A 14,502-nucleotide genomic window follows, 5' to 3' on the forward strand; every position below is an offset into this window, starting at 1 on the left:
GTCAAGTTAAAATGCTTTGATTATTTACTTCTTACAAACACTGCTTTTTGCTTCAGAAGATATTAACTAATGTACTGGGGTGATGTTTTTATCAGCTGTTTGGACTCTCATTCTGACGGCACCCATTCACTGCAGAAGATCGATTGGTGAGCAAATGATGTGATGCTAAATTTCTCCTAATCTGATGAAGAAAGAAACTCTGGATGGCCTGAGGCTGAGCACATTTTTAGCATATTTTCATTTTTGGGTGAACTATTCTTTTAACAAAAAAGTTTTATTGTATAAGAACTACATGCAATGAAAGGAGCAATTAACTGTACAAGCAGTAAATTACTGAACAGTTACTGAAAATGAGTCTTAGTGAGACCAAACATCTCAAAGAGATGTAAACCCACTCAAATTCCCAAAGAAGCTTAAAATTAGGTAGTTAAAAACACTTTCATTGCATGTAGTAGTCTGACAAGAGACACCTAGCTTCCTAAAACACCTAATTATTATTTTAATAGTTTAAAAGACAACACAGATGAAATATTACATTAAAAGGATTGTTTACCAAAAATTCTACCATCATTTAATCACGCTCATGTCGTTCCAAACCTGTATGCACTACTTTCTTCAGTATTTAAGTCAATGGGGAAAATTTTCAAGAGCTGAAAGTTAGTGTACTTTTGGTAGCCATTGGATTACTTTTATGCTACCTTTATGCATTTTTTGGAGCTTGCAAGTTTTGGACCCTGTTGGATTTCATTGTATGGATGAAATCAGCTTCAAAATATCTACTTTTGTGTTCCTCAGAAGAAATTCAAACATGTTTGGAATGACATAAGGGTGAGTAAATGATGACAAAACATTCATTTTTGGTTGAACTATCCCTGTAATTCAGACTCTTCTTATGTAGCCTGAAAAGCAACAACTGCAATTTCCAGGTGAATGAGAGTCGTCACGTTTGCTTAGATCTGGAATGTTTTCCTTCGCTGTGTTGGATGGGTGCGGAGCTGATGGATGAAGGTGTGCACAAGAGGCTACCGATTATCCCAAAATCTGGGATGGGTGGGACAGGCGAGGAAGCTGAAGAAAAGTCAAGTTGCAGCATTCTTGAGGAAACATTCTCTGAGCAAGCAGGTGCAGGATCTTCAGGAAAATACCCCAGTTGTAGTTGGTAAAAACCTGCTCCAAGGAGCCCTGAGTCTGGCTGAGAAGAAGGGACGGAGTGGCTACAAGGGAGAGAGGAGAAGTAAAGCTGGGTGGATTGGGAGGCCACGTCTGATGTCTGGAGCGCTGGTGGGAGAAGCGAAAATTGTCTGAACGGCTGCTGCCCCTGTGGGCTAGAGCAAGATCCTGCACATAGTTCCATCTCTCCATTGTTTCGCTCAGAACCTGGAAGAATGAACAGGCATAAAGAAAATGTGGTTGAATATTTGAGGGAAAACAGAAAAACTAAAAAACTGAGCTTCTGTTGTACTTTGGCAAGAACTTTTTCAAGGAGCTGTTTATTATTGCAGTATTGGGACATAACTGTTAGATTGAACAAATATGCTTTAGTCAAATTCAGACACTTTAACTTAATTATTTTCACACAATGGTAAGAAAACACAACCTGTAATCATAACTATCTTTAGAATTTTTTTTGATACCATACTAGTGATATTGTTAACTAAACTAAAATTATTAAAAATATTTTTTGCTAATTGATATAAAGCTAGGGTAAGTTATAAATAATATAGATGGAAAAACTTGAAATAAAAAAACAAATACATTAATTTTAAGTTGAAGTACTAAAATTGTTAAATCTAAAACTAATACAATGATAAAAGCACAAAAAAAATTACAAAAGAAAACTGAAAATATAAAAATAAAAACGGTTTAGAAATATTATACAATTCTATAATAGTAAATTATATTAATAATATTGTAAATAATACTAAAATAACACCATTCTAAACAAATAGCAAAAGTTTTTTTTAATCATATTGTGAAATTCTGATATACACATTTCTGCAACAGGGTGGAATTGTTACTGGAGTGTTAAACGTTAACTTAAATTAACGTTTAACTTATGCTAAAAGTTACTGGATGGAACAAGATATTGAGGACACACAAAGGAAAACATATAACATAATTACAAATATAACAATTCTCCCCAAAAATGTGTGTAGATCATTATGGTTATATAAAAGGAAAAATGACTATTTCTTGAAATCCTTTCAGGAATACTTCTTAATAAACTGCACATTTTTATATTAGACGTTATCACATCACCGAAAAAGAGCAAAAATGGCTACATTAAGCCAAGCCAAAGTAGCATAATTATTTTAAAATGACCTCTATACAACTTGTAATAAAATATAGCTATTACAATTTCAATATTTCAAGTTTTATTAGTTTTAAAAAAAGTTATAAATTGATTTGCATTTTAATGAGTCAAATAAGTATTTGATCCCCTATCAATCAGCAAGATTTCTGGCTCCCAGGTGTCTTTTATACAGGTAAGGAGCTGAGATTAGGAGCACTCTCTTAAAGGGAGTCTCAGCTTGTTACCTGTATAAAAGACAATCTGTCCACAGAAGCAATCAATCAATCAGATTCAAAACTCTCCACCATGGCCAAGACCAAAGAGCTGTCCAAGGATGTCAGGGACAAGATTGTAGACCTACACAAGGCTGGAATGAGCTACAAGACCATCGCCAAGCAGCTTGGTGAGAAGGTGACAACAGTTGGTGTGATTATTCGCAAATGGAAGAAACAAAATAACTGTCAATCTCCCTCGGACTGGGGCTCCATGCAATATCTCACCTCGTGGAGTTTCAATGATCATCAGAACGGTGAGGAATCAGCCCAGAACTATACAGGAGGATCTTGTCAAATGATCTCAAGGCAGCTGGGACCATAGTCACCAAGAAAACAACTGGTAACACACTACGCCGTGAAGGACTGAAATTGGACTGCAGCGCCCGCAAGGTCCCCCTGCTCAAGAAAGCACATGTACAGGCCCGTCTGGAGTTTGCCAGTGATTCAGAGGAGAACTGGGTGAAAGTGTTGTGGTCAGATGAGACCAAAATCCAGCTCTTTGGCATCAACTCGCCGTGTTTGGAGGAGAAGGAATGCTGCCTATGACCCCAAGAACACCATCCCCACCGTCAAACATGGAGGTAGAAATACTATGCTTTGGGGGTGTTTTTCTGCTAAGAGGACAGGACAACTGCACCGCATCAAAGGGACGATGGACGGGCCATGTACCGCCAGGGCATTGAAAATGGGTCGTGGATGGGTATTCCAGCATGATAATGACCCAAAACACACGGCCAAGGCAACAAAGCAGTGGCTCAAGAAGAAGCGCATTAAGGTCCTGGAGTGCCCTAGCCAGTCTCCAGACCTTAATCCCATAGAAAATCTGTGGAGGGAGCTGAAGGTTCGAGCTGCCAAACATCAACCTCGAAACCTTAATGACTTGGAGAGGATCTGCAAAGAGGAGTGGGACAAAATCCCTCCTGAGATGTGTGCAAACCTGGTGGCCAACTACAAGAAACTAAAAGAAAAAAAGTCATGTTTTGCAAAGGGGTCAAATACTTACTACTACTAAACTTTTTTTAAATGCATTTTCCTGGATTTTTTTGTTATTTTTCTGTCTCTCACTGTTAAAATTAGCCTACCATTAAAATTATAGACTGACAATTTCTTTGTCGGTGGGCAAACGTACAAAATCAGCTACATACATATACACATACAATCAGTTTCATATTTCATTCACTATATGAAGACACAAATGATGATTGCCATGAAAATGTACTGCATAACAGGCATAATCCATTTCCTGGCACATCTATATTTCTGTTTTTACCTGTTTGTCTGTCAGTTTTAGGCTGTCAGTGAGCAGGAAGCTCAGGGCTTTAATAGAAAGCGCGGTGTGCGTTTCCGTCGTGGACGACCATGAAATTGAGCTGCGCAATTCAGGCTGTCCTCTGGATCGCACGACCAAATGAAAGGCGACAAAACATAAAAGAACACAAATACAATGGGGAAAATGTGGCGGATGGAAAACAACAATGAAACAAATCATAACCCATTGACCATCCATCCCAAAATCAAGAAAAAAAAGCATTTATGTTGGACATAAACAAATGAACATAAATGAAGAAGCTGGTACCAATGGGTGGTTTTAATGAACTCATATGCATGTGGAAGGGTAAGTAATATCAAAGAACTAGTAGAATGCACCTTGTTTATCCAGCTCCATGACTGCAGGTGGCGATGAAGGTTGAAGTTGAATGGAAGACCTACTTGGCAAACCTTGAGTGGCACCTTCCACATCACCAGTATCTCCATCTGCCTCAGCATCCTCTCTGAGAGACATATTTAAGTATCATCAGATCATAATTTTAAAAAAAGGTACATTTTGTTTTCAGTGTGATCAAATTTGTCCTGGTTCATTTCGTTCATCATGCCAAGAAATGAAAGCCTCCACAATTTGTAAAATTGTAAAAAGTTAAACCAAAAATGAAAATTTGCTCACCCTCAGGGCATTCAAGATACCACAACAGATTTGGGAAAATTTAGCATTACATCAGTTGCTCACCAGTGGATCCTCTGCAGTGAATGGGTGCTGTCAGAATGAGAGTCCAAACAGCTGGTAAAGACATGAAAATAATCCGCAAGTAATCCACACGACTCCAGTCCATCAGTTAATGTCTTGTGAAGCAAAAAGCTGCTTGTTTGTAAGAAATCATTAAGACATCTCGTCTGGATCAGGAGAGAAATATGCACAGATCAAGCACTGTTTACAATCAAAAACCAGTCCAAAACGGTTCTAAATACATGTTGGTGGATTCTGTGAGAGGGGATGGACTTTTTCAGTGGAGGAAGCATTATCATGGATTATGGAATAATATTTTTGCCAGACGTTTACAGTTAAAAAACCTTAATGATGGATTTGTTTCTTACAAACATGCAGCTTTTCACTTCACAAAACTGATTGATGGGCTGAATGAATGAATGATGCATTTATATAGCGCTTTATTGTGTATTGCTGTACACCCAAAGCGCTTTACAATCATGTGGGGGGGTCTCTCCTCAACCACCACCAGTGTGCAGCATCCACTTGGATGATGTGACGGCAGCCACACTACAACGGCGCCAATGCGCTCACCACACATCAGCTACAGGTGGAGAGGAGAGAGAGTCATTGAGCCAATCAAGTGGATGGGGATTATTAGGAGGCCATGATAGACAAAGGCCAGTAGAGGGAATTTGCCCAGGACACCGGGGTTACACCCCTACTCTTTACGAGAAGTGCCATGGGATTTTTAATGACCGCAGAGAGTCAGGACCTCGGTTTAACGTCTCATCGGAAAGACGGTGCTTTTTAGGACCCACACAGACCACAGGGTGAGCACCCCCTGCTGGCCTCACTAACACCTCTTCCAACAGCAACCTAGTTTTTCACCGGAGGTCTCCCATCCAGGTACTGACCAGGCTCAAACCTGCTTAGCTTCAGTGGGCAACCGGTCTTGGGCTGCAGGGTGATATGGCTGTGGCCATATCACCCTGCAGTTATGGACTGCAGACTGGAGTTATGTGAATTACTTGCGGATTATTATGATGTTTTTAATCAGCTGTTTGGACTCTCATTCTGACGGCACTCATTCACTGCAGAGGATCCATTGGTGAGCAAGTTATGCAATGCTAAATTTCTCCATATGAAGAAGCAAACTCATCTACATCTTGGATGGCCTGAGGCTGAGAAAATGTTCAGCAAATTTTCATTTTTAGGTGAACTATTCATTGAATTTGCTGTTGAAACAGAACCAAAATTATTTAAATGCAACCTGTTCATTTAAATCATTCTGTACCACTTCATTATTACTTGTTTAATCTTTATTAAGTCTTTCCTCAAAAAGATAAAAGCAAGCAAACAAACAAACAAAAAAAAAAAACACACTCACGTGTTGCCAGATGGCAGATTGCACTTTTTCCGACCCAGCTTGGTGGTCTGCTGTGTGAAATACTCATGTCGCTCTGATTTCTTCCACATGTAGTAGTACTCTACACACTCACCTACTGAGCGTGTGCGGACCTGGATGAGGGCAAATAAACAGAGACTGACACATTAAGGGACTCTCATTTCTCAAAAAAAATTATAAAATGAAAATGGTTGAAACATCAGCAGCAATATCTACTGGGAAACAATGTATGTTATGGGAAAACTCAAAACAGATATGGGGTTCACCTTGTTGGCCTGTATGAGGTTGAAGTTCTTCCCATAGGCACGGTAGCCATACTCAAAGTTACGACACTCCTCCTCACTCCAGCCACAAAGCTCTTCTGGAACAATTTTTACATTGAAATTAACCTGCTATACATCCTAGGAGATGGATGCATGGATTAAATTTTTTGACTGCCTACTAAATAAGGTTTGAGAAAGAAAATAACAGAAAGAAAGACAAAGCAGAAAAATTACAAAAAAATTATTAAAAATTATTATTAATTATTAAAAATTAGCAGAGGCCTTACCATTGAAAACCTTGACATTAAAGCGATATCTTCTTAGTGCCTCGTCTGCATTGAAGTTGCATTTCACTAGTTCATATAGAGCCTACAAAAGTGATAGAATGAAAGACCACTTAAAGTAAGTTCAACCACTGAAAGATCAAACATGAACCACTAAAGACAAAAAGTTACAGTGAGGTAGAAAGAATGAGATCACTACGGAAAATGCATCTATGTAATTTCAGAATATTTTAATATTTGGCATGCTGCTGTTTTGCTTTAATGACAGCAGCACCAAAGTTGCATGAACTTCACAAGTTTGTGCAAAACCTAATGATCATGTTTTCCAGCATAAATTGGAGTAAAATCTTTCAAATATATATATATATATATATATATACACATTTTGATCTCTTGCTCGCAGCAAAATAACAGTGGTTAAGAATAATCTGCCCAAGCTGTCAAACTGATGTCCTTAGAGAAGGAATGCCATTCCAGAGCAGAAGCAAATTTTCAGATTTTGATTAAAGATTACAAGACCATTTTTTGGATTAACTTATTGTTCACAAAATTGTTCAGATAAATTATTCACCTCAAGGCTAGCAATGTGTGCTAACAAAGTATACAGTGTAAATTTTGATTTCAAGTGGACTTTAAAGTAAAAGTACAGGGGAACCACTGGGCTCTATTCTTGGACCATTATATTTTGATTAAAAGTAAACAAAAATGAGAGATTTTGCCTTGGCAAATAACTGAAATAAATAATTTATGCACTCAAATTACCAAAACTGAAATGAAAATTAATTAAAATTAAAACTATATAGAAATATTTTTTAAAAAAACATTAAATTCCTAAAACTTAAATTAAAACAAAAACTGAAAATTATTATTTAATCAAATATAATATCAATATATCGATAAATACTGTAATAGTAAATAAATTATACCAACATAACATTGCTAGCAAGCTTTACCCTCCAATTCAGCCACTTCCAGATTGTTTGAAAAGAGCTGTATCTGTGTGATTCAACCCAACCTGCTCATTGTCTTTGACTATATCTCCTGTGGTCAAAGTGTTTGTAGGTCCATCGTCACTCCATTTTCTCTGGACTTCAAGCAAAAACGTCTCTACAGCCAGACTTGACAACACATCTGGGGTCCACAATAACTGGTCCTTATTTTCATAAGCTGGGGATAACAGTAACAAAACAGGTGTGGATCCCAGGGGACTGGCAGGTTGGTTATGCAATACAAACCACTGAAACCACATCCCTGGAGCCAGTGTAAAGGACACCAGACAAGAGAAGACACTCACCTCTTTCATAATAAGTGTGTGTACAGAGAGAAGGAATTATAGCCTGATACTGGGGGCCCACCATGATGTCCTGATAACCAAAACATGGCACAAAAGCATTACTGCAATGTTTTTTAACATTAAGCTGACATTTTGAAATCATTACAAAATATTATCAATTCTATTTTATAGAGACAACCATTCAAACATTTGAGGTCAATACAATTTTGTTTGATGTTTTGGAAAGAAGTACTTTATGCTCACCCAGGCTATGTTTCTTTGATTAAAAAAAAAACAACAACAATATTGTGAAATATCTCAAATAATGGATTTATAATAGATTGATAAGTGTAATAGAAATTTAATTTATTACAGTGATGACAAAGCAGCCATTACTCCAGTCTTCAGTGTCACATGATCCTTCATTCTAATATCCTCAATGCCTGGTGATTTATAGAAGTACTACACTTTGACCAAATTGACAAGTCCTTGCTGAATGCAAGCATGAATAACAAACTCTGAAGATCATGTTTTCCAGCATGAAATCCTTTAGAAAGTATTTGGTAAGAAAACCTGCCATTTTGATTTATTCTACACACAAGGGCCTACTGATACTTTTAACTATGTTGTCCCACTAGGCTCTATTCTTGGACCATTATAATTTCCAAAATACATAACCCTATATATAAACCCAAATAAATTTAATTATTAAAAGATGTATCTTCAAAACACATCAAACACAATGTCATAGAAATTTACTAAACAAAATTCAATAAAATCAATTCAATAAAATCAATATAAACATAGTAAATTATAACATGAATCTTTTTTTCTTTTCTTTTCTTTTTTTACCTTGCAGCCATCACTGGAGGGGATAGAGGTGCTTTCTGAGTCATCTTCAGAGCAGCTGACTGAAGTGTCTTTGTCATCACCTGGTAAAGTAAAGAAACATTTGAGAGTAAGCCCAAACATTTTTTTTCATAGAAAATAAACACACACTAAATGTCTTATTATGTTGCCAGCAAAATATGTCACAGACAAATACGATTAAGTTCCAAATGTATGTGCAGCGTGAACAAATCATCTTTAACAAAATATAAAGTAACAAATAGCAAAGAAAAAAGGGCAACTAGCATTGCTAAGGACTGACATTGCTTACAAGAATATTCGCTTAGGAGTACAGTACAAAAAGTGGCATTGTAATTTGCTGTTGTACCTCTTAGGTGACATCGTAAGAGGTCAGATGAATGGGACGTGACGGAGAGTGTGAGGTCATCAGCAGAGGAATGGCTGTCCACATCCTCCGCTCCTGAGAGTAGAGCTTTACCTATCTGAACCTATAAAAAGATTGATTTAATTTCCAGCTAAAAGGCAGCATTTTCACTTTCTAAGTTTCCTAAAGAAGTTACAAGGACCATTTTAAGATTTTACTGAGGAGGACAAGCAAAGAAAAACTTTCATAGATAAGTTACAGTCTCATTTATGGTGGTTCTGTGATTTTCTGTGGTATCAAGTCATTTTAAATAGAAATCCATGATATTGGGAATTTCACTTGAGGGCAAAAGATTTCACAACGGGTTCAATTTGGTCACACAAATTTGCAAAGTTGACCAACAGAAAGCTGCTTTGTTTAAAAGTGACTTATGTGTGAGCTGAACTTAATGCATTGCTATACATTTAAAAAAAAAATTGGTCTTTTTTCATGGTCTTCTGTTTTCAAGTTTACCACACCGTTAGAGTGAAATCACAATTTAATAAATAGATATGAGATATATGAGATTTAAAATAAGAAATAAAGTCAAAATTGTGAGAAATAAAACCACAGTTTGAGATAAAAACTCAAGGTTATGAGAAACTAAGTTGATGGTTTTTGCTATTGAAATTGTCAAATTTTAATCCACCGTATTCTGCAACACAGAAGCTTTTTCTTTCAATGAGACTTCTGATTCATTAACCGCTAAAGGTAAATGACTGGAAGAATAGGAAAGTTCAGTAAACGGCAAACCTATCTGTGCTACAAACCTGTGATAATATAAGAAGTAATATGAAAAAACAAATACCAGTTTGCAATATCAAGCATCACAATGGACTGATTTTATACAGGTAAATAACTGTAAGCCTCGCACACTGAAGTTACAAACGCTCGCACCCACTCTTACGTTATAAATAAGATGGATAAGCACAGATGGTTACTTTTAACAAATACTTTGATTATTTCAATGATAGTGACCTTGTCCAGTGTCAATTCAGGCAGACTAGCTGCCAACTCATTTGGCTCCTGTTGTTGCTGCAGGACAGGATCAGGCATGTTGTACCCATAAAGTGCCAGCAGTTGCTCAAGGGGCATCTCACCAACCCCCTGTGGAAAGGTGATCGAAACAATCCTTTTTCCCCCTCATATTCATCAGTATTAAAACAAATCTAATCCAATCTATCAATGCACAGCAAAAAAAATAGTTCCACTCACTGCATGGGACTTAGTTGCCATCTTTATCGCCTGCCTCCGCAGGGCCACCAGGCTCCCGTCCTGCTCCTCTAGGAACGTGGTTGCCCGGGGAAGGGCCTCCAGCGGCCCCGCATAGCCCTGGTGGAAAATGTCTACACGACTGTGCCGTTGGTCCTTGGAGCCCATTTGCACAGCTAAAGCACAGTGAGAACAGATAATACTCAATAAATATATTAAATCAAAATGAATTAAATTAAAATTTTAGAACAATAATTGTTTAAAATTAAAACCAAAACATTGAGGAGAACGGACTTCATACATGCACTAAAATTGCATTGGTAAATGTTGGTTAAATCTAAAATTAATTGGAGAAAGGGCTAGAATAAACTTTTGAGAAAAGGTTCAGTTTAAAAGTGACTTGTGCATCCAAAGACCTTTTGAAGCCCCTGTATTTATGGAGGTAAAAGCCATTAGTTACAACACCTGGTAAATATAAGTTATGACAAGCAAAAATCCAAATAAACCAGTATGATTGTCAATAACATTTCTCACTTCTTGAAGTGCGTACAAAGTAAATCTTATGACATTTCATGAAATCCTTGCAAAATTTCACCACAGCTACCATAATTTCCAACAAAATACCATAGTTAAAATTATTATTAATTACTCTTCACATATTTTTAGACCAATTCAAGCAATATTTCATACGACGAACATGAATTATGTTCAAAACAATGTTGTGAAGTAACTTGTCCAAGAGAAGAACTTATTAGAACATTTCCGAAAGCTACTACCTGCACTAGAGCTTCCAGAATATAAGACCTTACAAAAACAGTAACATTTTACACCAAAATAGTTATTGGTAGTTTCAAATGTGATAGTAACCTTCAAGAAATAGAACAAAATCGCTATGAGACATGTTCTAGATAACATCTACATACATTTTCCCCTCATATTACAAGTCTTCTTCAGGAAGAATGACTTTATACCACTAAACTGAATATGTTTACCTCCTAAAACACTTCTAGACATAGTCTAAAGCTCAAAGTAAAGACTTTCAAGCACCACACACATATTTAAAGTGTCTTTTCTTAAGTTTCTCCGCATTTATGTGTGATCACACTGAGGTTTACTGAAGTTTGTCACTCAGGCGCTTTCCTGTAAGTCAGTGCTGAACATTTGCACCGTGACTCTGAACCGGTGCGAGAAGGAAACAGTTTTAGGGAAGTGACAGTATCTGAAGTTTTGGAACTTTAGACCTGCCACCCGTGCGCACCTGGGACACACTTCAGCACCAGCGCTCTCGCCGCTCTCTCGTTGTTTTGAACGGAGCTCGATCTGGAGAATGAAACGCTCGTGAACGCAGCAGACGTAGAGATAGATAGAGAGCGCGGCGGAACGCTCCCATTTTAACTTCCTCCTTATTAATGACCGTCTAGCTTTGCCTTGTTCTGAGTCGGTCGATCAGACGGGCCGGGTCTTACGCTGTCCGTTAATGCGCGGCTGGTTGTTAAAGTGTACCGGAGCGGCTGAATCATTTAATCGTTGTGTTGTTCTTCCCCCGAGCCCCGCAGCTCACTTACCTCCGCCATTCCGATTCTGCGCAAGCGGTGGAATGCCCGGATGTTGTGTAGAACTCCTATTGAATTTACATTCTGACTAACTCTCATGATAGCCACCAAACCATCTCAAATTAAGAATACAGGATCTCATCTGCACTGTACATGTCTGTGTTGAATGGAAACCGATCCCACCGGTGATTTTTGTGAGCAAAATATACTTTAGAGTTTGTAATAGAAGTTATAAACTATGAATGAAATTGCAGAAGTTTTAACTTCGTAATATGTTTAGTGTAAAGTCATATAAAAAGATGTTTAATTCCAGTTTGCAGCTCTTGAAGATGATGTCAGTGTCAATGTTATAGATTCAACTGTTCTATTGTCTATTTAAAGTGTCTATTATTAGTATATTTTTAAGACAGCTCTGCCTCATTTGATTATCATCATCATATTTAGGCTAAATATACAACACTGTACCGTTCAAAAGTTCAGGGTAAGACTTGTGTTTTTGAAAAGTTTTTTGAGCTCACAAAGGCCAATGTATTTGATCAAAAATACAACTGTAGGCTGATACTGTAAAATATTATTACAATTCAAAGTAACTATTTCAATATATATTATTAATGTTAATGTTAAATTATAGTGGCATGCGAAAGTTTTGGAACCCCTTGCAGAATCTGTGAAAATGTGAATAAGAGAGATCTTACAAAATGCATGTTGTTTTTTATTTAGTACGGTCCTGAGTAAGATATTTTACATAAAAGATGTTTACATTCAGTTCACAAGACAAAAAAAAAAATAAAAAAAATAACTGAAATTATTAAAATAACCCCATTCAAAAGTTTGGGAACCCTTGGTTCTTAATACTGTGTGTGATTACCTGGATGATCCACGACTGTTTTTTGTTTTGTGATGGTTGTTTACGAGTGCCTTGTTTGGGGTTATATTGAATGGGGTTATTTTAATAATTTCATCTTTTTTTTTTTTTTTTGTCTTGTGGACCATATGTAAACCTCTTTTATTTAAAATATCTTACTCAGGACAGTACTAAATAAAAAACAACATGCATTTTGTAAGATCTCTCTTATTTTGTTTTATTCACATTTTCACAGATTCTCCAAGGGGTTCACAAACGTTTGCATGCCACTGTATGTTACTTTGTTTTTGGAGGTTACTTTGGGGTCTTATTGAACAACTGAGCATTTTTATTTGTATTTTTATTTTATTACAATAGTGACCAGGAATAAAACACATTCTTTCACTAACTTTTTGGATTGATTGATTGATTCATTCATTCATTGAATATTTCTCTTTCTTTCTTTCTTTCTTTCTCTCTTTCTTTCTTTCTTTCTTTCTTTCTTTCATAAATATTATTATTTAGATTATTATTTAAATAAGCAATGCAGTTTGTTTCAAGGAGTAAAATACACATTCTCTTTAAGGAATTAGGAAAAAACTGGATTAAATTAGTTGCACATCTGTACATGTTCTGCTGTTATTAATTTGCTTTCTTGATACTTGTCTATGTATTAATAAAATATGTTTTTATCTTAAATTCACTAATGCACAATGATGTAAATCAATATTCAAGATTAGATGTGGACAAAATGTAAAATTTAAGAAATGAGAATTGAAAATCCCACCCCTTCAGTATCAATGATGGTCACACAGCTTTGGTAAAGAGTCCATATGATATTTAAGTTACTCATTTAAAATTCTAATAGGCCTACATACAGTTTAGCATAGCATGGATTTATTGTATCCAAAGTCTTGGTAAACAAAACCAAGACCCCCTTTAGACAAGCTCTTCAAATATTAGTTTATTGTAAAGATCATGATTTTTATACAAGGCCTTAATTACAAAAAAGAGGAACTTGCACATGTTCACACACAGACTGCGTTGTGGCGGCATTGGACGGGCAGATAGACTCCATGTGATCTGCTGTACTAATCACACATGGAGATTCATTGGAGAGAATGAAGGGGGAGTGACGAGTGTGTTGCTCGCAGATAAACTCATCATGTGTATCAGTGTGTGTTTATCAGTACAGGTCGTCTTTTTGCCCTAATATTCTATAAGCTATGCTTCCTAGCCCAAAGCCCAATCCTAGTGACTAACAGAAACCATACTAATGGTTTCAGATCAGAAATGAACGTAAAGTCTGCAAACACCTGCATCAGTTTCTCAGAGGATGTGGTCTGACTGAGAAGAGCTGACAAGAAATTTTCTGTGGAACAATTCAACATGTAGAGAAAGCCGTAAACACATGTTAACATCTGATTCACAGTGTAATATATCTCTTGATTAAAAACTACATTTTATTTACAATAGGTCCTAAAATAGATTGAGATCTGACAAAATTATATAAGTACTTTTTTTCCACTGCATTTGACTGTTTAAAATATGACTGTCAAACCACAATCTTGAGATGAAGAATTGCGCGATATAAAGTTAGAATTGCGAGTTTAAAGTCCAGTTCTGAGGGGGAAAAAAGACTGATATGTTCTCAGAATTGAAAGTCAGAATTGCGAGAAAAAAGACAGAATTGCGAGATACACTCACCTAAAGGATTATTAGGAACACCTGTTCAATTTCTCATTAATGCAATTATCTAATCAACCAATCACATGGCAGTTGCTTCAATGCATTTAGGGGTGTGGTCCTGGTCAAGACAATCTCCTGAACTCCAAACTGAATGTCAGAATGGGAAAGAAAGGTG

At 36.6% G+C, this 14,502-nt stretch overlaps 1 protein-coding gene across 1 annotated transcript; it reads right to left on the minus strand.

Moving 5' to 3' along the window:
* Window positions 1-642: 642 nt before the first annotated feature.
* LOC306874775 (mesoderm induction early response protein 2-like) lies at window positions 643-11,832 on the minus strand. The gene is made up of 12 exons (XM_079425017.1): window positions 10,245-11,832; window positions 10,008-10,136; window positions 8,994-9,114; window positions 8,630-8,709; window positions 7,799-7,868; window positions 7,520-7,671; window positions 6,508-6,589; window positions 6,224-6,318; window positions 5,940-6,070; window positions 4,216-4,340; window positions 3,839-3,959; window positions 643-1,377 (listed from the first exon to the last, which is right to left on the minus strand). The coding sequence occupies exons 1-11, from the start codon at window positions 10,407-10,409 to the stop codon at window positions 3,880-3,882; spliced, it is 1,230 nt and encodes a 409-aa protein (XP_079281143.1). The 5' UTR covers window positions 10,410-11,832; the 3' UTR covers window positions 643-1,377; window positions 3,839-3,879.
* Between the last annotated feature and the right edge of the window lie 2,670 nt (window positions 11,833-14,502).

The sequence above is a fragment of the Barbus barbus genome, assembly GCF_936440315.1.
Source record: "Barbus barbus genome assembly, chromosome: 9".
NCBI lineage: Eukaryota > Metazoa > Chordata > Actinopteri > Cypriniformes > Cyprinidae > Barbus > Barbus barbus.

What these genes read in the sequence shown, in the direction of transcription:
- LOC306874775 (XM_079425017.1), bottom strand. Translation starts at nt 10,409, where the DNA reads ATGGGCTCCAAGGACCAACGGCACAGTCGTGTAGACATTTTCCACCAG. An exon ending in CTGAATTGACACTGGACAAG is followed by an intron (nt 9,115 to 10,007) that starts GTCACTATCATT and finishes ATCTTTTTATAG; the next exon opens with GTTCAGATAGGTAAAGCTCT. An exon ending in TAGTCAAAGACAATGAGCAG is followed by an intron (nt 6,590 to 7,519) that starts GTTGGGTTGAAT and finishes TCACTTTTGTAG; the next exon opens with GCTCTATATGAACTAGTGAA.